The 25,238-nt window shown below is 40.3% G+C and overlaps 1 protein-coding gene across 1 annotated transcript; it reads right to left on the reverse strand.

Annotated features, from left to right (window-relative positions):
- Positions 1-19,587: 19,587 nt before the first annotated feature.
- LOC124025540 (GATOR complex protein WDR59-like) lies at positions 19,588-23,937 on the reverse strand. Its single transcript, XM_046338923.1, has 3 exons — positions 23,924-23,937; positions 23,558-23,700; positions 19,588-19,763 (listed from the first exon to the last, which is right to left on the reverse strand). The coding sequence occupies exons 1-3, from the start codon at positions 23,932-23,934 to the stop codon at positions 19,603-19,605; spliced, it is 315 nt and encodes a 104-aa protein (XP_046194879.1). The 5' UTR covers positions 23,935-23,937; the 3' UTR covers positions 19,588-19,602.
- Between the last annotated feature and the right edge of the window lie 1,301 nt (positions 23,938-25,238).

Genomic DNA, 25,238 nt, shown 5'->3' on the forward strand with positions numbered 1-25,238 from the left:
TCTATTATTTTATGACAGACCAGCTAGATCTACTGTCTCTATTATATTATGATTGACCAGCTAGATCTACTGTCTCTATTATATTATGACAGACCAGCTTTCAGATCTACTGCCTCATTATATTATATGACAGACCAGCTTGATCTACTGTCTCTATTATATTATGACACATCAGCTAGATCTACTGCCTCTATTATAATAATATGAAAGACCAAGACTAGCTCTACTGTCTCTATTATATTATGACAGACCAGCTAGATCTACTGTCTCTATTATATTATGACAGACCAGCTAGATCTACTGTATCTATTATATTATGACAGACCAGCTAGATCTACTGTCTCTATTATATTATGACAGACCAGCTAGATCTACTTTCTCTATTATATTATGACAGACCAGCTAGATCTACTGTCTCTATTATATTATGACAGACCAGCTAGATCTACTGTCTCTATTATATTATGGCAGACCAGCTAGATCTACTGTCTCTATTATATATGGCAGACCAGCTAGATCTACTGCCTCTATTATATTATGACTTACCAGCTAGATCTACTGGGTTCTATATTATGACAGACCAGCTAGATCTACTGTCTTAATTATAACTAACAGACCAGTTAGATCTACTGTCTCTATTATGATTACGAAAGACTAGCTAGATATACTGTCTCTATTATATTATGACAGACCAGCTAATCTACTGTCTCTATTATATTATGACAGACCAGCTAGATCTACCTTCTGATATACTGTCTCTATTATATTATGATTGACCATTATAGATCTACTGTCTCTATTATATTATGACAGACCAGCTAGATCTACTGTCTCTATTATATTATGACAGACCAGCTAGATCTACTGTCTCTATTATATTATGACAGACCAGCTCAATATACTGTCTCACATATTATAACAGACCACAGCTAGATCTCCTGTCTCTATATTATAATATGACAGCTAGATCTACTGTCTCTAATATATTATACAGACCAGCTAGATCTACTGTCTTGAATTTATGACAGACCAGCTCAATCTACTGTCTCTATTGTATTATGACAGACCAGCTAGATCTACTGTCTCTAATATATTATGACAGACCAGCTAGATCTACTGTCTCTATTATATTATGACAGACCAGCTATCTACTGATATTATGACAGACCAGCTAGATATACTCCTATTATATTATGGCAGACCAGCTAGATCTACTGTCTCTATTATATTATGACAGACCAGCTAGATCTCCTGTCTCTATTGTATTATGACAGACCAGCTAGAACTACTTTCTCTATTATATTATGATAGACCAGCTAGATCTACTGTCTCTATTATATATGACTAGCACCTAAATCTTCTACTGTCTCTATTATATTATGACAAACCAGCTAGATATACTGCCTCTATTATATTATGGCAGACCAGCTAGATCTACTGGGTCTATTATATTATGACAGAGCCAGTTAGATCTACTGTTATATTGTCCAGTCTGATCTATAATATAACAGACCAGCTAGATCTACTGTCTCTATTGTATTATGACAGACCAGCTAGATCTACTGTCTCTATTATGTTATAACAGACCAGCCAGGATCTACTGTCTCTATTGTTTTTGACAGACCAGCTAGATCTACCTTCTTATTATAATATAACAGACCAGCTAGATCTCCTGTCTCTGATATTATGACAGACCAGGTCAATATCTACTGACTCTATTATATTATGACAGACCAGCTAGATCTACTTCTTTATTATATTATGACAGACCAGCTAAATCTACTGCCTCTATTATATTATGACAGACCTAGCTAGATCTACTGTCTCTATTTATAATATGACAGACCAGCTAGATCTACTGCCTCTAATTATAACATAACAGACCAGCTATATCTACTGCCTCTAATTATAATATGACAGACCAGCTAGATCTACTGTCCTCTATTACTGCCTCAATCATATTATGACAGACGAAGCTAGATCTACTGGTCTCTATTATATTATGACAGACCAGCTAGATCTACTGTCTCTATTATATTATGACAGACCAGCTAGATCTACTGTCTCTATTATATTAGACCAGCCTATCTACTGTCTCTATTATATTATGACAGACCAGCTAGATCTACTGTCTCTGTTATATGACAGACCAGCTAGATCTACTGTCTCTATTATATTATGATTGACCAGCTAGATCTACTCTCTCTATTATAATATGACAGACCAGCTACTGTCTCTGTTATATCTAGACCAGCTCTCTGTCTCTATTATGACAGACCAGCTAGATCTACTTTCTCTATTATTTTATGACAGACCAGCTAGATCTACTGTCTCTATTATATTATGACAGACCAGCTAGATCTACTGTCTCTATTATATTATGGCAGACCAGCTAGATCTACTGTCTCTATATAATATAACAGACCAGCTAGATCTACTGTCTATATTATAATATGACAGACCAGCTATATCTGCTGTTTCTATTATATTATGACAGACCAGCTAGATCTACTGTCTCTATTATATTATGACAGACCAGCTAGATCTACTGTCTCTATTATATTATGACAGACCAGCTAGATCTACTGTCTCAATTATATTATGACAGACCAGCTAGATCTACTGTCTCTATTATATTAGACAGATCAGCTAGATCTACTTCTCTAATTATATATGACAGACCAGCTAGATCTACTGTCTCTATTATATTATGACAGACCAGCTAGATCTACTGTCTCTGTATTATATTATGGTAGACCAGCTAGATCTACTGTCTCTATAATACTAACAGACCAGCTAGATCTACTGTCTCTATTATATTATGATAGACCAGCTAGATCTACTGTCTCTATTATATTATGACAGACCAGCTAGATCTACTGTCTCTATTATATTATGACAGACCAGCTCAATATACTGTCTCTTATTATGATGAAAGACCAGCTAGATCTAATGTCTCTATTATATTATGACAGACCAGCTAGATCTACTGTCTCTATTATATTATGACAGACCAGCTAGATCTACCTTCTGTATTATATTATGACAGACCTGTAAGATCTACTGTCTCTATTATATTATGACAGACCAGCTATATATACTGTCTCTATTATAATATGACAGACCAGCTAGATCTACTACTCTATTATGATGACAGACCAGTTAGATCTACTGGTCTCTCATAACATGACAGACCAGCTAGAGCTACTGTCTCTATTATATTATGACATGTGACTATCTCTATTAATATGACAGACCAGCTAGATCTCCTGTCTCTATTATATTACACAGACCAGCTAGATCTACTGTCTCTATTATATTATGACAGACCAGCTTGATCTACTGCCTCTATTATATTGTGACAGACCAGTAGATCAGCCGGGCCCGTCATTATTTTATGACAGACCAGCTAGATCTACTGTCTCATTTATATATGACAGACCTAGATAGGATCTACTGTCTCTATTATATTATGACAGACCAGCTATATCTACTCTCTATTATAATATGACAGACCAGCTAGATCTCCTGTCTCTAATTAATTATAGACAGCCAGATAGATCTACCTTTTGTAATATATTATAGAGACAAGCTATATCTACTGTCTCTATTATATTATGAGACCAGCTAGTTCTACTGTCTCTGTTATGTTATGACAGACCAGCTAGATCTACTGTCTCTATTATAGTTTGACAGATGAGCTATCTCCTGTATCTATTATATTATGACAGACAGCTAGATCTACTGTCTCTATTATAGCTTGACAGACCAGCTAGATCTACTGTCTCTATTATATTATGAAGACCAGCTAGATCTACTCTTCTGTATTATAATATGACAGACCTGTAAGATCTACTTCTCAAGTTATATTATGACAGACCAGCTAGATCTACTGTCTCTATTATGTTGTGACAGACCAGCTAGATCTACTGTCTCTATTATTTCTGACAGACCAGCTAGATCTACTGTCTCTATTACATTATGACAGACCAGCTAGATCTACTCTCTCTATTATATTATGACAGACCAGCTAGATATACTGTCTCTATTATAATGTAACAGACCAGCTAGATCTACTGTCTCTATTATATTATGACAGACAAGCTAGATCTACTGTCTCTATTATATTAGTGACAGACCAGCTAGAGCTACTGTCTCTATTATTTTATGACAGACCAGCTAGATCTACTTTCTCTATTATTTTATGACAGACCAGCTAGATCTACTGCCTCCATTATATTATGACAGACCAGCTAGATCTACTGTCTCTATTATATTATGACAGACCAGCTAGATCTACTGTCTCTATTATATTATGACAGACCAGCTAGATCTACTGTCTCTATTATATTATGACAAACCTGCTAGATCTACTGTTGTATTATAATGTAACAGACCTAGTTAGCTCTACTGTCTCTATTATATTATGACAGACCAGCTGATCTACTGTCTCTATTATATTATGACAGACCAGATAGATCTAATGTCTCTATTATAGTTGTGACAGACCAGCTAGATCTACTGTCTCTATTAAATTATGAAGACCAGCTAGATCTACTGTCTCTTTTATATTATGACAGACCAGCTAGATCTACTGTCTCTATTAAATTATGAAGACCAGCTAGATCTAGTGTCTCTTTTATATTATGACAAACCAGCTAAATCTACTGCCTCCATTATATTATGACAGACCAGCTAGATCTACTGTCTCTATTGTATTATGACAGACCAGCTAGATCGACTGTCTCAATTATATTATGACAGACCAGCTAGATCTACTGTCTCTATTATATTATGACAGACCAGCTAGATCTACTGTCTCTGTTATATTATGACAGACCAGCTAGATCTACTGTCTCTATTATATTATGACAGACCAGCTAGATCTACTGTCTCTATTATATTATGACAGACCAGCTAGATCTACTGTCTCTATTATAATATGACAGACCAGCTAGATCTACTGTCTCTGTTATATTATGACAGACCAGCTAGATCTACTGTCTCTAAATGTTATGACAGACCAGCTAGCTCTACTGTCTCTCTATTATAGCTTGGACAGACCAGCTAGATCTCCTGTCTCTATTATATTATGACAGACCAGCTAGATCTACTGTCTCTATTATATTATGACAGACCAGCTAGATCTACTGTCTCAATTATAATATGACAGACCAGCTAGATCTACTGTCTCTGTTATAATATGACAGACCAGCTAGATCTACTGTCTCTAATATATTATGACATACCAGCTAGATCTACTGCCTGAATTATAATATGACAGACCAGCTAGATCTACTGTCTCTATTGTATTATGACAGACCAGCTAGATCTTTAATATATTATGACAGACCAGCTAGATCTACTGTCTCTATTATATTATGACAGACCAGCTAGATCTACTGTCTCTATTATATTATGATTGACCAGCTAGATCTACTGTCTCGATTATATTATGACAGACCAGTTAGATCTACTGTCTCTCTTATATTATCAGACCAGTCTATTCTCTATTATATTATGACAGACCAGCTAGATCTACTGTCTCTATTATATATGACAGACCAGCTAGATCTACCTGTCTCTATTATATTATGACAGACCAGCTAGATCTACTCTCTCTATTATATTATGACGGACCAGCTAGATCTACTGTCTCTATTATATTATGACAGACCAGCTAGATCTACTCTCTCTATTATAATATGACAGACCAGCTAGATCTACTGTCTCTTTATATTATGACAGACCAGGTAGATCTACTGTCTCTATTATATTATGACAGACCAGCTAGATCTACTGTCTCTATTATAGTATGACAGACCAGCTAGATCTACTGTATCTATTATATTATGACAGACCAGCTAGATCTGTCTCTATTATATTGTGACAGACCAGCTATATCTACTATCTCAATTATAATATGACAGACCAACTAGATCTCCTGTCTATATTATATTATGACAGACCAGCTAGATCTACTCTCTCTAATATATTATGACAGACCAGCTAGATCTACTCCTCTATTATATTATGACAGACCAGCTAGATCTACTGTCTCTATTTATGACAGACCAGCTAGATCTACTGCCTCAATCATATTATGACAGACAACTAGATCTACTGTCTCTATTATATTATGACAGACCAGCTAGATCTACTGGGTCTCTATTATTATGACAGACCAGCTAGATATACTGTCTCAATTATATTATGACAGACCAGCTAGATCTACTGTCTCTATTATATTATGACAGACCAGCTAGATCTACTGTCTCTATTGTATTATGACAGACCAGCTAGATCTACTGTCTCTATTATATTCTGACAGACCAGCTAGATCTACTCTGTATTATAACATGACAGACTCCAAGGATCTACTGTCTCTGTTATATTATGATAGACCAGCTCAATATACTGTCTCTATTATGTTATGACAGACCAGCTAGATCTACTTTCTCATTATTTTATGACAGACCAGCTAGATCTACTGTCTCTATTATATTATGACAGACCAGCTACCTTCTGTATTATAACATGACAGACTCTCTACTGTCTCATTTATGATGACAGACCAGCTCAATATACTGTCTCTATTATATTATGACAGACCAGCTAGCTCTACTATATCTACTCTATTATGTTATGACAGACCAGCTAGATATACTGCCTCAATTATATTATGATAGACCAGCTAGAATCTAATGTCTCTATTATATTATGACAGACCAGCTAGATCTACTATCTCTATTATATTATGACAGACCAGCTAGATCTCCTGTCTCTATTATATTATGATAGACCAGCTAGATCTACTGTCTCTATTATATTATGACAGACCAGCTATATCTACTCCTCTATTATAATATGACAGACCAGCCAGGCCTACTTTCTCTATTATTTTATGACAGACCAGCTAGATCTACTGTCTCTATTATAACATGACAGACCAGATAGATCTACTGTCTCTATTATATTATGACAGACCAGATCTACTGCCTCTATCTATAATATGACAGACCAGCTAGATCTCCTGTCTCTATTATATTATGACACACCAGCTAGATCTACCTTTGTATTATATTATGACAGACCTGTTAGATCTACTGTCTCTATCATATTATGACAGACCAGCTAATATACTGTCTCTATTATGTTATGACAGACAAGCTAGATCTACTGTCTCTATTATATTTTGGCAGACCAGCTAGATCTCCTGTATCTATTATATTATGACAGACCAGCTAGATCTACTGTCTCTATTATATTATGACAGACCAGCTCTATCTCCTGTCTCTATTATATTATGACAGACCAGCTAGATCTACTGTCTCTATTATATTATGACAGACAGCTAGATCTACTGTCTCTATTATATTATGACAGACCAGCTATATCTACTGTCTCTATTATATTATGACAGACCAGCTAGATCTACTGTCTCTATTGTATTATGACAGACCAGCTAGATCTACTGTCTCAATTATATTATGACAGACCAGCTAGATCTACTGTCTCTATTATATTATGACAGACCAGCTAGATCTACTGTCTCTATTATAACATAAATGACAGACCAGTTAGATCTACTGTCTCTATTATAATATGACAGACCAGCTAGATATACTGTCTCTATTATATTAGTGACAGACCAGCTAGATCTACTGTCTCTATTATATTATGACAGACCAGCTAGATCTACTCTCTATTATAATATGACAGACCAACTAAATCTACTATATATATTATAATTATGACAGACCAGCTTTTCAGATCTACTGTCTCTATTATATTATGACAGACCAGCTATATCTACTGCTCTAATTATAAATATGACAGACCAGCTAGATCTACTGTCTCTATTATATTATGACAGACCAGCTAGATCTACTGTCTCTATTATAATATGACAGACCAGCTATATCTACTCTATTATAATATGACAGACCAGCTAGATCGACTGTCTCTATTATATTATGACAGACCAGCTAGATCTACTGTCCTCAATTATATTGACAGACCAGCTAGATCTACTGTCTCTATTATATTATGACAGACCAGCTAGATCTCCTGTCTCTATTGTATTATGACAGACCAGCTAGATCTACTGTCTCTATTATATTATGATAGACCAGCTAGATCTACCTTCTGTATTATAATATGACAGACCTGTTAGATCTACTGTCTCTGTTATATTATGACAGACCAGCGCAATATACTGCCTCAATTATATTATGACAAACCAGCTAGATATACTGTCTCTATTATATTGTGATTGACCAGCTAGATCTACTGTCTCTCTGTTATATTATGACTTACCAGCTGACTCTACTCAATATACTCTCTCTATTATATTATGACAGACCAGCTAGTATACTGTCTCTATTATATTATGACAGACCAGCTAGATCTACTGTCTCTATTATATTATGACAGACCAGCTATATCTACTGTCTCTATTATATTATGACAGACCAGCTAGATCTACTGTCTATGTTATAACATGACAGACCAGCTAGATCTACTGTCTCTATTATGTTATGACGGACGAGCTAGATCTACTGTCTCTATTATATTATGACAGACCAGCTAGATCTACTGTCTCTATTATATTATGACAGACCAGCTAGATCTACTGTCTCTATTATATTATGACAGACCAGCTAGATCTACTGTCTCTATTATATTATGACAGACCAGCTAGATCTACTGTCTCTATTATATTATGACAGACCAGCTATATCTACTGCCTCTATTATATGACAGACCAGATAATCTACTATCTCTATTATATTATGACAGACCAGCTAGATCTACTGTCTCTATTATATTATGACAGACCAGCTAGATCTACTGTCTCTATTATATTATGACAGACCAGCTAGATCTACTGTCTCTATTATATTATGACAGACCAGCTAGATCTACTGTCTCTATTATATTATGACAGACCAGGTAATATACTGTCTCTATTATATTATGACAGACCAGCTAGATCTACTGTCTCTATTATATTATGACAGACCAGCTAGATCTACTGTCTCTATTATATTATGACAGACCAGCTAGATCTACTGTCTCTATTATATTATGGCAGACCAGCTAGATCTACTGTCCTAATTATAATATGAACAGACCAACTAGATCTACTGTCTCTATTATATTATGACAGACCAGCTAGATCTACTGTCTATATTATGATTAGACCCAGCTATGATCTACTGTCTCTGTTATAACATGACAGACCAGCGAGATCTACTGTCTCTATTATATTGTGACAGACCAGCTAGATCAACTATCTCTATTATATTATGACAGACCAGCTAGATCTACTGTCTCTATTATATTATGACAGACCTAGCTAGATATTATGACAGACCAGCTAGATCTACTGTCTCTATTATATTATGACAGACCAGCTATATCTACTTTCTATTATATTATGACAGACCAGCTAGATCTACTGTCTCTATTATATTATGACAGACCAGCTAGATCTACTGTCTCTATTATATATGACAGACCAGCCAGATCTACTGTGTCTATAATAATATGACAGACCAGCTAGATCTACTGTCTCTATTATATTATGACAGACCAGCTACTGTCTCTGTTATATTATGACAAAACCAACGATATCTCTATTATATTGTGATTGACCAGCTAGATCTACTGTCTCTATTATATTATGACAGACCAGTTAGATCTACTGTCTCTATTATATTATGACAGACCAGCTAGATCTACTGTCTCTATTATATTATGACAGACCAGCTAGATCTACTGCCTCTGTTATATTATGACAGACCAGCTAGATCTACTGTCTCTATTATATTATGACAGACCAGCTAGATCTACTGTCTTATTATATGATGACAGAACCAGCTAGATGTACTGTCTCTATTGTATTATGACAGACCAGCTAGATCTACTCTCTCTATTATATTATGACAGACAAGCTAGATCTACTGTCTCAATTATATTATGACAGACCAGCTAGATCTACTGTCTCTATTATATTATGACAGACCAGCTAGATCTACTGCCTCTATTATATTATGACAGACCTGTTAGATCTACTGTCTCTATTATATTATGACAGACCAGCTAGATCTACTGTCTCTATTACTATAATGACAGACCAGCTAGATCTACTGTCTCTGTTGTATTATGACAGACCAGCTAGATCTACTGTCTCTGTTATATTATGATAGACCAGCTAGATCTAGCTGTATTATAATATGATATCTACTGTCTCTATTATATTATGACAGACCAGCTAAATCTACTGTCTCTATTATAATATGACAGACCAGCTAGATCTACTGTCTCTATTATATTATGACAGACCAGCTAGATCTACTGTCTCTATTATATTATGACAGACCAGCTATATCTACTGCCTCCTATTATAATATGACAGACCAGCTAGATCTACTGTCTCTATTATATTATGGCAGACCAGCTAGATCTACTTCTCTATTATATTATGACAGACCAACTAGATCTACTGCCTCTATTATAATATGACAGACCAGCTAGATCTACTGTCTCTATTATATTATGACAGACCAGCTAGATCTACTTTGTCTATTATATTATGACAGACCAGCTAGATCTACTGTCTCTATTATATTATGACAGACCAGCTAGATCTACTTTGTCTATTATATTATGACAGACCAGCTAGATCTACTGTCTCTATTATATTATGACAGACCACCTAAATATACTGCCTCTATTATATTATGACAGACCAGCTAGATCTACTGTCTCTATTATATTTGACAGACCAGCTAGATCTACTGTATCTATTATATTATGACAGACCAGCTAGATCTACTGTCTCTATTATATTATGGCAGACCAGCTAGATCTACTGTCTCTAATTATAATACAGACCAACTAGATCTCCTGTCTCTATTATATTATGACAGACCAGCTAGATCTACTGTCTCTATTATATTATGACAGACCAGCTAATCTACTGTCTCTGTTATAATATGACAGACCAGCTAGATCTACTGTCTCTATTATATTATGACAGACCAGCTAGATCTACTGTCTCTATTATATTATGGCAGATCATCTAGATCTACTGTCTGTAATTATATTATGACAGACCAGCTAGATCTACTGTCTCCATTATATTATGACAGACCAGCTAGATCTACTGCCTCTTTATATTATGACAGACCAGCTAGATCTACTGTCTCTATTATATTATGACAGACCAGCTAGATCTACTGTCTCTATTGTATTATGACAGACCAGCTAGATCTACTGTCTATTATATTATGACAGACCAGCTAGATCTACTGTCTCTATTATAATGATGACAGACCAGCTAGATCTACTGTCTCTATTATATTATGACAGACCAGCTAGATCTACTGTCTCTATTATAGTATGACAGACCAGCCAGATCTACTGTCTCTATTATATTATGACAGACCAGCTAATCTACTGTCTCTATTATATTATGACAGACCAGCTAGATCTACCTTCTCTATTATAATATGACAGACCAGCTAGATCTACTGTCTCTATTATATTATGACAGACCAGCTCAATATACTGTCTCTATTATGTTATGACAGACCAGCTAGATCTACTGTCTCTATTATAATATGACAGACCAGCTAGATCTACTGTCTCTATTATATTATGACAGACCAGCTAGATCTACTGTCTCTATTATATCTATGACAGACCAGCTAGATCTACTGTCTCTATTATATTATGACAGACCAGCTAGATCTGCTGTCTCTATTATATTATGACAGACCAGCTAGATCTACTGTCTCTATTATATTACTGACAGACCAGCTAGATCTACTGTCTCTATTATAACATGACAGACCAGCTAGATCTACTGTCTCTATTATATTATGACAGACCAGCTAGATCTACTGTCTCTATTATATTATGACAGACCAGCTAGATCTACTGTCTCTATTATATTATGACAGACCAGCTAGATCTACTGCCTCTATTATAATATAACAGACCAGCTAGATCTCCTGTCTCTATTATATTATGACAGACCAGCTAGATCTACTGTCTCTATTATATTATGACAGACCAGCTATATCTACTGTCTCTTATAATATGACAGACCAGCTATATCTACTGTCTCTATTATATTATGACAGATCAGCTAGATCTACTTTCTCTAATTATAATATGAAAGACCAGCTAGATCTACTGTCTCTATTATATTATGACAGACCAGCTAGATCTACTGTCTCTATTATATTATGACAGACCAGCCAGATCTACTGTCTCTATAATATTATGACAGACCAGCTAGATCTACTGTCTCTATTATATTATGACAACCAGCTAGATCTACTTTCTCTATTATATTATGACAGACCAGCTAGATCTACTGTCTCTATTATATTATGACAGAGCACCTAAACCTACTGCCTCTATTATATTATGACAGACCAGCTAGAACTACTGCCTCTATTATATTATGGCAGACCAGCTAGATCTACTGCCTCTATTATATTATGGCAGACCAGCTAGATCTACTGTCTATTATATTATGGCAGACCAGCTAGATCTACTGTCTTAATTATAATTAAAGAACAGCTAGATGTACAGTCTCTATTATGATACGAAGACCAGCTAGATCTACTGTCTCTATTATATTATGACAGACCAGCTCAATATACTGTCTCTATTATATTATGACAGACCAGCTAGATATACTGTCTCTATTATATTATGACAGACCAGCTAGATCTACTGTCTCTATTATATTATGACAGATCATCTAGATATAATTTCCTAATTATAACATGAAAGATCAACTAGATCTACTGTCTCCATTATATTATGACAGACCAGCTAGATCTACTGCCTCTTTATAATATGGCAGACCAGCTAGATCTACTGTCTCTATTATATAATGGCAGACCAGCTAGATATACTGTCTCTATTGTATTATGACAGACCAGCTAGATCTACTGTCTCTATTATATTATGATAGACCAGCCAGATCTACTGTCTCCCTATTATATTAAAGACCAGCTAGATCTACTTCTCTATTATATATGACAGACCGTTAGATCTACTGTCTCTATTATATTATGACAGACCAGCTAATCTACTGTCTCTATTATGTTATGACAGACCAGCTATATCTACTGTCTCTATTATAGCTATGACAGACCAGCCAGATCTCCTGTCTCTATTATATTATGATAGACCAGCTAATCTACTGTCTCTATTATATTATGACAGACCAGCTAGATCTACTGCCTCTATATATTATAACAGACCAACTAGATCTCCTGTCTATATTATAATATGACAGACCAGCTAGATCTACTGTCTCTATTATATTATGACAGACCAGCTAGATCTACTGTCTCTATTATATTATGACAGATCAGCTAGATCTAATTTCTCTAATTATATTATGACAGACCAAGCTAGATCTACTGTCTCTATTATATTATGACAGACCAGCTAGATCTACTGTCTCTATTATATTATGACAGACCAGCTAGATCTACTGTGTCTATAATATTATGACAGACCAGCTAGATCTACTGTCTCTATTATATTATGACAGACCAGCTAGATCTACTGCCTCTATTGTATTATGACAGACCAGCTAGATCTACTGCCTCTATTATATTATGACAGACCAGCTAGATCTACTGCCTCTATTATATTATGGCAGACCAGCTAGATCTACTGCCTCTATTATATTATGACAGACCAGCTAGATCTACTGTCTCTATTATATTATGACTTACCAGCTAGATCTACTGTCTCTATTATAATACTGACAGACCAGCTAGATCTACTTCTCTATTATTTTATGACAGACCAGCTAGATCTACTGTCTCTATTATATTAATGACAGACCAGCTAGATCTACTGTCTCTATTATATTATGACAGACCAGCTAGATCTACCTGTCTTTATTATATTATGACAGACCAGCTGGATCTACTGTCTCTATTATATTATAACAGACCTGTTAGATCTACTGTCTCTATTATATTATGACAGACCAGCTAGATCTACTGCCTCTATTATAACATAACAGACCAGCTAGATCTACTGTCTCTGTTATATTATGATAGACCAGCTAGATCTACTGTCTCTGTTATATTATGATAGACCAGCTAGATATACTGTCTCTATTATATTATGACAGACCAGCTAGATCTACTGCCTCTATTATAATATAACAGACCAGCTAGATCTACTGTCTCTATTATATTATGACAGACCAGCTAGATCTACTGTCTCTATTATATTATGACAGACCAGCTATATCTACTGCCTCATTATAATATGACAGACCAGCTAGATCTACTGTCTCTATTGTATTATGGCAGATCAGCTAGATCTAATTTCCTAATTATAATATGAAAGACCAACTAGATCTACTGTCTCTATTATATTATGACAGACCAGCTAGATCTACTGTCTCTATTATATTATGGCAGACCAGCTAGATCTACTGTGTCTATAATATTATGACAGACCAGCTAGATCTACTGTCTCTATTGTATTATGACAACCAGCTAGATCTACTTTCTCTATAATATTATGACAGACCAGCTAGATCTACTGTCTCTATTATATATATGACAGACCAGCACCTAAACCTACTGATATACTCTATTATATTATGGCAGACCAGCTAGAACTACTGCCTCTATTATATTATGGCAGACCAGCTAGATCTACTGCTCTATTATATTATGGCAGACCAGCTAGATCTACTGTCTATTATATTATGGCAGACCAGCTAGATCTACTGTCTTAATTATAATACTAAAGAACAGCTAGATGTACAGTCTCTATTATGATACGAAAAGACCAGCTAGATCTACTGTCTCTATTATATTATGACAGACCAGCTCAATATACTGTCTCTATTATATTATGACAGACCAGCTAGATATACTGTCTCTATTATATTATGACAGACCAGCTAGATCTACTGTCTCTATTATATTATGGCAGATCATCTAGATATAATTTCCTATTATAATTATAACATGAAAGATCAACTAGATCTACTGTCTCCATTATATTATGACAGACCAGCTAGATCTACTGCTCTTTATAATATGGCAGACCAGCTAGATCTACTGTCTCTATTATATAATGGCAGACCAGCTAGATATACTGTCTCTATTGTATTATGGCAGACCAGCTAGATCTACTGTCTCTATTATATTATGGCAGACCAGCTAGATCTACTGTCTTAATTATAATAGTAAAGACCAGCTAGATCTACTGTTTCTCTCATAGTATGGCAGACCAGCCAGATCTGCCGTCTCTATTATATTATGACAGACCAGCTAATCTACTCTCTATTATATTATGACAGACCAGCTAGATCAACTGTCTCTATTATGATACGAAAGACCAGCCAGATCTACTGTCTCTATTATACTATGACAGACCAGCCAGATCTACTGTCTCTATTATATTATGACAGAGCAGCTAGATCTACTGTCTCTATTATATCTTGACAGACCAACTAGATCTACTGTCTTAATTATATTATTGCAGACCAGCTAGATCTGCTGTTTCTATTATATTTGACAGACCAACTAGATCTACTGTTTCTATTATATTTTGGCAGACCAGCCAGATCTGCTGTCTCTATTATATGACAGAGCAGCTAGATCTACTGTCTCTATATTATACTATTATTATTATATATATATATAATTAGCCCTCTGTTTTCGTTTTTGACCTTTAATCCAGAAAAATGTCCTTAACTCAAAAGCGAGGCCTCAACGTCATCTTGTTTCTGGGCTAACAGCCCATGAGGCCAAACCTTTGCTCACCAAGTTTCTTCTTCAAAGTCTTTTTCTGTTTAGGAGATATGGCCATGTCGTGATTGGTGATGCTTTGTACATTTGCAACATGAATCCATTCGCCATCTGCTGGAATTTACTGGGACAGCAGAAAAATGACCAAATTGAGAAAATTTTATAAACGGAAACCGAATGTCCGAAACACTTCCCGGAAGATCTGGCCCTGGTGCATGGCCCGCCGCCGTCTGCGAATTTAAAAAACATTTGCGGACGTCTAGTAAGGGGCCGTGCATTTGCAATATGGAGATTATAAAATCGATCATACAGTGAATGTGAAGGACACACAAATAACTGCTTTCGATACAATCGATCACAACATTCTTTTGGAGAGATTGAAACCTAAAATTGGTCTACACGGACACATTCTGGCCTGGTTTAAGACCTTATCTGTCGGAAAGATATCAGTTTGTCTCTGTGGATGGTTTGTCCACTGACAAATAAACGTTAATTTCGTGTTCCTCAAGGCTCCGTTTTAGGAACACTATTGTTTTCACTATATATTTTGCCTCTTGGTGATGTTATTCGGAAACATAATGTTAACTTTCACTGCTATGAGGACGATACACAGCTGTACATTTCGATGAAACATGCTGAATCCCCAAATTGCCCCTCGCTAGAAGCCTGTGTTTCAGATATTTATTATACCTTTATTGAATTAAGCAAGTCAGTTAAGAACTGAAGAACAAATTCAAATTTTCAGCTGCCTAGGAATAGTGTATTTAACTGCCTTGCCTTGTTCAGGGGCAGAACGGCAGTTTTACCTTGTCAGCTCAGGGATTCGATCTTGCAACCTTTCGGTTACAAGTCCAACGCTCTAACCACTTGGCTACCTGCTATAAGGCAGTGGATGGCGGCAATTTTTCTACATTTAAAATCGGACAAAACCATTTAAACTCGGACAAAACAGAGATGCTAGTTCTAGGTCCCAAGAAGCAAGTAGAACTTCTGTTGAATCTGACAATTAATCTTGATTGTTGTACAGTCGTCTCAAATAAAACTGTGAAGGACCTTGGCATTAATCTGGACCCAGATCTCTCTTTTGACGAACATATCAAGACTGTTTCACGGACAGTTTTCCCCATCTACAAACATTGCAACTGTCCTGTTAGTACTAAGCATTGGGAGAGGACTAGTAACTGTCCTGTTAGTACTAAGCATTGGGAGAGGATCAGTAACGTCCTGTTAGTACTAAGCATTGGGAGAGGCCCAGTAACTGTCCTGTTAGTACTAAGCATTGGGAGAGGACCAGTAACTGTCCTGTTAGTACTAAGCATTGGGAGAGGACCAGTAACTGTCCTGTTTGTACTGAGCATTGGAAGAGGATCAGTAACTGTCCTGTTAGTACTAAGCATTGGGAAGAGAGGATCAGTAACTGTCACTGTTAGCACTAAGCATTGGGAGCATTGGGAGAGGATCAGTAACTGTCCTGTTAGTACTAAGCATTGGGGAGAGGATCAGTAACTGTCCTGTTAGTACTAAGCATTGGGAGAGGACCAGTAACTGTCCTGTTAGTACTAAGCATTGGGAGAGGACCAGTAACTGTCCTGTTAGTACTAAGCATTGGGGAGGACCAGTAACTGTCCTGTTAGTACTAAGCATTGGGAGAGGACCAGTAACTGTCCTGTTAGTACTAAGCATTGGGAGAGGACCAGTAACTGTCCTGTGGCACTAAGCATTGGGAGAGGAGAAGAGGAAGCATTTCACTGTGAGGTCTACCTGCACCTGTTGTGGGCAGCATTTCACTGTGAGGTCTACTACACCTGTTGTATTCAGCATTTCACTGTAAGGTCTACTACACCTGTTGTATTCAGCATTTCATTGTGAGGTCTACTACACCTGTTGTATTCAGCATTTCACTGTGAGGTCTACTACACCTGTTGTATTCATCATTTCACTGTGAGGTCTACTACACCTGTTGTATTCAGCATTTCACTGTGAGGTCTACTACACCTGTTGTATTCAGCATTTCACTGTGAGGTCTACTACACCTGTTGTATTCATCATTTCACTGTGAGGTCTACTACACCTGTTGTATTCATCATTTCACTGTGAGGTCTACTACACCTGTTGTATTCAGCATTTCACTGTAAGGTCTACTACACCTGTTGTATTCAGCATTTCATTTCACTGTGAGGTGCATGGTGCATGTCACAAATAAAATCAGATTTTTAAAATAAATATATTTTTTAATTTTTACCCTTTTTCTCCCCAGTTTCGTGGTATCCAATTGATTTTAGTAGCGACATCGCTACAACTCCCGTACGTGCTCTGGAGAGACGAAGGTTGAAAGTCATGCGTCCTCCGATACACAACCCAACCAAGCCGCACTGCTTCTTAACACAGCGCATCAACCTGAAGCTAGCCGCACCAATGTGTCGGAGGAAACACTGTGCATCTGACAACCTTGGCTAGCGCACACACTGCGCCCAGCCCGCCACAGGAGTCGCTGGTGTGCGATGGGACAAGGATATCCCTACCGGCCAGCCTCCTAACCGGGCGCTAGGTTAGTTGTGCGTCGCCCCACGGACCTCCGGTCACGGCCGGTTACGACAGAGCCTGGGGCGCGAACCCAGAGTCTCTGGTGGCACAGCTGGCGCTGCAGTACAGCGCCTAACTACTGCGCCACCCGGGAGGCTACAATAAAATCAGATGTGATTATGGCATGATCCTATCTGCCATCCATGGTACAAGGAGTCGCACTGCTTTGTTTATCTGGCCAGGTCGCAGTGGTTGACCTTTCATTTGTTGCTAAGTGACGACAAAGAGTTTCAGACAACAACAGTTGTATTCAATCAGATGTTTATTGTGTGGGGGAACATCTAGTCAAGGCATTAAGGCCTTCATAACAACCTCTACCTCAGCATCTCATTATACAGCCTCTCCAGACCACAGCGTTCCAGGACTAAATTAATGGACTGCTGTGTGTGTGTGTGTGTGTGTGTGTGTGTGTGTGTGTGTGTGTGTGTGTGTGTGTGTGTGTGTGTGTGTGTGTGTGTGTGTCTGCATCCAGTCTGTGTCCTAGCGTCTCTCTCAGAAGGTGCTCTGTGGCAGACAGTGTGTGTGTGTGTGTGTGTGTGTGTGTGTGTGTGTGTGTGTGTGTGTGTGTGTGTGTGTGTGTGTGTGTGTGTGTGTGTGTGTGTGTGTGTGTGTGTGTGTGTGTGTGTGAGTCTGCATCAGTCTGTGTCTCAGGCGTCTCTCTCAGAAGGTGCTCTGTAGCAGTGTGTGTGTGTGTGTGTGTGTGTGTGTGTGTGTGTGTGTGTGTGTGTGTGTGTGTGTGTGTGTGTGTGTGTATTGTGTCTGCATCCAGTCTGGCATAGCGTCTCTCTCAGAAGGTGCTCTGTAGCAGACAGTGTGTGTGTGTGTGTGTGTGTGTGTGTGTGTGTGTGTGTGTGTGTGTGTGTGTGTGTGTGTGTGTGTGTGTGTGTGTGTGTGTGGAGTCTGCATCAGTCTGTGTCTCAGCGTCTCTCTCAGAAGGTGCTCTGTAGCAGACAGTGTGTGTGTGTGTGTGTGTGTGTGTGTGTGTGTGTGTGTGTGTGTGTGTGTGTGTGTGTGTGTGTGTGTGTGTGTGCTGTGTCGTGCTGTGTGTGTGTGTGTGCTGTGTGTAGTGTGTGCATGTGTGTGTGTGTGTGTGTGCTGCATCAGTCTGTGTCTCAGCGTCTCTCTCAGAAGGTGCTCTGTAGCAGACAGTGGCAGCCGCAGCCTGTGGGACATTCGTCCTGTGTTCTGAACCACTCCATCATGTGGGAGGTGTGCCCCCGTGACCACAACTCAGACAGAAGTTAGAGGAGCCTCGGACAGCCACGTGACAGATGGCACACTGGAAGGTGAAGCGCTTACACACAGCACACTGAGTCCCCCGCACCTGGCTACGACAATGGCAGCAGTACACACCAAACTCTGAAGAGAGAGGGGAGAGAGAGGAGGAGAAGAAGGAGAGGGGAGAGGAGGTGGTGGAGAGAGGGGGAGGAGGAGGAGAGGGAGGTGGTGGTGAAGGAGAGAGGTGGATGGAGAGAGGGGGAGGAGGAGAGAGGAGGAGGAGAGGGGTGGGTGGAGAGAGGGGAGAGAGAGGAGGAGAAGAAGGAGAGGGGAGAGGAGGTGGTGGAGAGAGGGGGAGGAGGAGAGAGGAGGTGGTGGTGAAGGAGAGAGGGTGGATTGAGAGAGGGGGAGGAGGAGAGGGGAGGAAATGGGGTAGGTGGAGAGAGCAGGTGGTGGTGAAGGAGAGGGTAGAGGAGGTGGTGGAGAGGGGGTAGATGGAGAGAGGAGGGAGGAGGAGAGAGGAGGGGGAGAAGGAGAGGGGAGAGGAGGTGATGGAGAGAGGGGGAGGAGGAGAGAGGAGGTGGTGGTGAAGGAGAGAGGGTTGATGGAGAGAGGGGGAGGAGGAGAGGGGAGGAAAGGGAGAGGAGATGGTGGTGAAGGAGAGGGGTGGATGAAGAGAGGAGAGAGGGAGAAGAAGAGAGAGAAGAAGGGAGGGAGGAGGAGAGGAGTTGGATGGAGAGAGGGGGAGGAGGAGGAGAGGGGTAGATGGAGAGAGGAGGAGGAGAGAGGGGTGGATGGAGAGAAGAGGGAGGAGGAGGAGAGGGGGTAGATGGAGAGAGGAGAGAGGAGGAGGAGAGGGGTGGATGGAGAGAAGAGGGAGGAGGAGGAGAGGGGGTGGATGGAGAGAAGAGGGAGGAGGAGGAGAGGGGGTAGATGGAGAGAGGAGGGAGGAGGAGGGGGTGGATGGAGAGAAGAGAGGAGGAGGAGGAGAGGGGGTAGATGGAGAGAGGAGGGAGGAGGAGGAGAGGGGGTGGATGGAGAGAAGAGGGAGGAGGAGGAGAGGAGGTAGATGGAGAGAGGAGAGGAGGAGAGGGGTAGATGGAGAGAGGAGAGGGGGTAGATGGGAGAGAGGTGGGAGGAGGAGGAGAGGGGGTAGATGGAGAGAGGAGGTGGTGGTGAATGAAGGAAGGAAGGAAGGAAGTAGATGGAAGGAAGAAGGGAGGTGAAGAAGAGGGAGTGGATGGAGGAGGAGGAGGAAGAGAGTGAGGAGGAAGGAAGGAAGGAGTGAATGGAGAAGAGGAGGAGAGGAGGTAGATGGAGAGGAAGGAGAGAGAGGCAGATGAGAGGAGGTGACATTGAGGAGAGAGTGGAGGAGAGAAGGAGAGACAGAGGAAGAGGAAGGGAAGAGTGAGGAGAGAGGAAGTAGATGGAGAGAGGAGGGAGGAAGGAGGAGAGGTGAATGAAGAGGAGGAGGAGGAAGGGGGCTAGATGGAGAGGAGAGGAGGTAGATGAATGGAGAGAAGGAGGAGAGGGTTGAATGGAGAGAAGAGGAGGAGAGGGGGTAGATGGGAGAGAGGGAGGGGAGGAGGAGGGAGGAGAGGGGAGGAGGAAGAGGAGAGGGAGAGATGGAGGGAGGAGGAGAGGGGTAGATGGGAGAGAGGGGAGGAGGAGGAGGAGGAGAGGGGAGAGAGGAGGGAGGAGGAGAGGGGTGGATGGGAGAGAGGAGGAGGAGGAGGAGGGGTAGATGGGAGGAGGAGGAGGAGGGAGAGGGGTGATGTGGAAAGAGAGGAGCCAAATGGAGTCAGTAATAATACCATCTATCTAGGAGACTCAGATGGTATACCATCTATCTAGGAGACTCACCATCTATCTAGGAGACTCACCCTGGTATACCATCCATTCAGGAGACTCACCCTGGTATACCATCTATCTAGGAGACTCACCATTATACCATCTATCCCTAGGAGACTCACCATCTATCTGTAGACTCACCCTGGTAATACCATCTATCTAGGAGACTCACCCTCGTATACCATCTATCTAGGAGACTCACCATCTATCTAGGAGACTCACCCTGGTATACCATCATCTAGGAGATCTACCATCTATCCAGAGACTCACCATCTATCTAGGAGACTCACCATCTATCTAGGAGACTCACCATCTATCTAGGACTCACACCCTGGTATGCCATCTATCTAGGAGACTCACCCTGGTATACCATCTATCTAGGAAACTCACCATCTCTATCTAGGGAGACTCACCATCTATCTAGGAGACTCACCATCTATCTAGGAAACTCACCCTGGTATACCATGTATCTAGGAGACTCACCATCTATCTAGGAGACTCACCCTGGTATACTATCTATCTAGGAAACTCACCCTGGTATACCATCTATCTAACCCTGGTATACCATGTATCTAGGAGACTCACCATCTATCTAGGAGACTCACCCTGGTATACCATCTATTGGAGACTCACCATCTATCTAGGAGACTCACCCTGGGATACCATCTATCTAGGAGACTCACCATCTATCTAGGGAGACTCACCATCTATCTAGGAGACTCACCATCTATCTAGGAGACTCACCCTGGGATACCATCTATCTAGGAGACTCACCATCTATCTAGGAGACTCCGATCTCTAGGAGACCACCCTGGTATACCATCTATCTAGGAGACTCACCATCTATCTAGGAGACTCACCATCTATCTAGGAGACTCACCTGGTATACCATCTATCTAGGAGACTCACCCTGGTATCTATCTATCTAGGAGACTCACCATCTATCTAGGGACTCACCATCTATCTAGGAGACTCACCCTGGTATACCATCTATCTAGGAGACTCACCATCTATCAGGAGACTCGCCATCTATCTAGGAGACTCACCCATCTATCTAGGAGACTCACCATCTATCTAGGAGACTCTATCTAGGAGACTCACCATCTATCTAGGAGACTCACCCTGGTATACCATCTATCTAGGAGACTCACCATCTATCTAGGAGACTCACCATCTATCTAGGAGACTCACCATCTATCTAGGAGACTCACCATCTATCTAGGAGATCACCATCTATCTAGGAGACTCACCCTGGTATACCATCTATCTAGAGACTCACCATCTATCTAGGAGACTCGCCATCTATCTAGGAGACTCACCCTGGTATACCATCTATCTAGGAGACTCACCATCTATCTAGGAGACTCACCATCTATCTAGGAGACTCACCATCTATCTAGGAGACTCACCCTGGTATACTATCTATCTAGGAAACTCACCCCTGGTATACCATCTATCTAGGAGACTCACCCTGGTATACCATCTATCTAGGAGACTCACCCTGGTATACCATCTATCTAGGAGACTCACCATCTATCTAGGAGACTCACCCTGGTATACTATCTATCTAGGAAACTCACCCTGGTATACCATCTATCTAGGAGACTCACCCTGGTATACCATCTATCTAGGAGACTCACCATCTATCTAGGAGACTCACCATCTATCTAGGAGACTCACCCTGGTATACCATCTATCTAGGAGACTCACCCTGGTATACCATCTATCTAGGAGACTCACCATCTATCTAGGAGACTCACCATCTATCTAGGAGACTCACACTATCTAGGAGACTCACAATCTATCTAGGAGACTCACCCTGGTATACCATCTATCTAGGAGACTCACCCTGGTATACCATCTATCTAGGAGACTCACCATCTATCTAGGAGACTCACCCTGGTATACTATCTATCTAGGAGACTCACCATATCTAGGAGACTCACCCTGGTATATCATCTATCTAGGAGACTCACCCTGGTATACCATCTATCTAGGAGACTCACCTGGTATACCATCTATCTAGGAGACTCACCATCTATCTAGAGACTCACCCTGGGATACCAACTATCTAGGAGACTCACCGATGCCTTTGTGCGGTTCAGGAGGACAGGATGTAAACTTGAGGACCTCGGCTCTCTTGTCCTTCAGACCCCATCGATGGAGGATCTCCCCGTAACACTTCTTAAAGTCATCAAACTGCATGGTGTTGGCTGGGTCCAGCAGCCTGAGAGGGTAGAGAGAGAGAGAGAACCGCAGATCTAGAACAGATAAGAGACTGCCCCATGTTCAGGACCGGTCCTAGGTAAGATGGCCGACATGTTGGTCCATTCTGGCAGACATCAGCCTCTCTTGTTGTTTCTCGTGTATGTCTATGAAGAAAACATTGGCTTGTCTTTGTTCATGTGTGTTTTTTCCTAAACGTCTAATTCTGGACTCGACTCAATGACCTTTTATTCATGTGCGTGTAGTTCTCTCTCTCGCTCGCGGGGGTCTGTGTACATCTGGTTGGCGTGGCGATAGTCGTCAGGCGAGAGACTCCCCAAGGGAGGGACCTGCTCCGGGTCTCGACCTAATGAAATAGACAGAAACTCCTTTTACACAGATGGCTACATGTTATTGACACTGGGTATCTATGGAGAATATTAGCAGGTTAGACTGTGTGTTCCACAGGAGCAGGTTAGACTGTGTGTTCCACAGGAAGCAGGGTTAGACTGTGTGTTCCACAGGAAGCAGCAGGTTAGACTGTATGTTCCACAGGAAGCAGCAGGTTAGACTGTATGTTCCACAGAAGCAGCAGGTTAGACTGTGTGTTCCACAGGAAGCAGCAGGTTAGACTGTGTTCCACAGGAAGCAGCAGGTTAGACTGTGTGTTTCCACAGGAAGCAGCAGGTTAGACTGTGTGTTCCACAGGAAGCAGCAGGTTAGACTGTGTGTTCCACAGGAAGCAGCAGGTTAGACTGTGTGTTCCACAGGAAGCAGCAGGTTAGACTGTATGTTCCACAGGAAGCAGCAGGTTAGACTGTGTGTTCCACAGGAAGCAGCAGGTTAGACTGTGTGTTCCACAGGAAGCAGCAGGTTAGACTGTGTGTTCCACAGGAAGCAGCAGGTTAGACTGTATGTTCCACAGGAAGCAGCAGGTTAGACTGTGTGTTCCACAGGAAGCAGCAGGTTAGACTGTATGTTCCACAGGAAGCAGCAGGTCAGATTAAATCATGACTGTCCCATGTTCCCTAACAGTTATGAAAGTCGACTGGTGATTAGGACACTTCTTTAGATCAGAAAAAATAGTGTACTTCAGTATAGGGATTAGGGTGTGGCTCTGACCTAAAGTAGTGCACACTACATTCAGCAGTATGTGGACACCCCTTCATATTAGTGGATTTGGCTATTTCAGCCACACGCGTTTCTGACAGGTATATAAAATTGAGCACACAAGCCACGCAATCTCCATAGACAAACATTGGCAGTAGAGTGGTTGGAGGCCTTCCCAGAAGAGAGGAGACTGTTATAGCAGCAATGTACCAACATCTAGGGAAAGACCAACTCCATATTAATGCCCATCCTTTTTGAATGAGGTGTTGGATGAGCAGGTGTCCACATACTCTTGGGTCATGTAGTGTGAACAGTGAACAGGGTGCTGGTCTCTTCTGGGATCACTGAGTTCATACCATAAACAGCCTTTTATTCCCATCCCGGTTACATACCGATGCTCCAGGTGGTGGTGGTGGTGGAGTCTGAGGTGCTGTAACAGGAGCCTGATCA

The sequence above is a fragment of the Oncorhynchus gorbuscha genome, unplaced genomic scaffold, assembly GCF_021184085.1.
Source record: "Oncorhynchus gorbuscha isolate QuinsamMale2020 ecotype Even-year unplaced genomic scaffold, OgorEven_v1.0 Un_scaffold_2276, whole genome shotgun sequence".
NCBI classification, from domain to species: domain Eukaryota; kingdom Metazoa; phylum Chordata; class Actinopteri; order Salmoniformes; family Salmonidae; genus Oncorhynchus; species Oncorhynchus gorbuscha.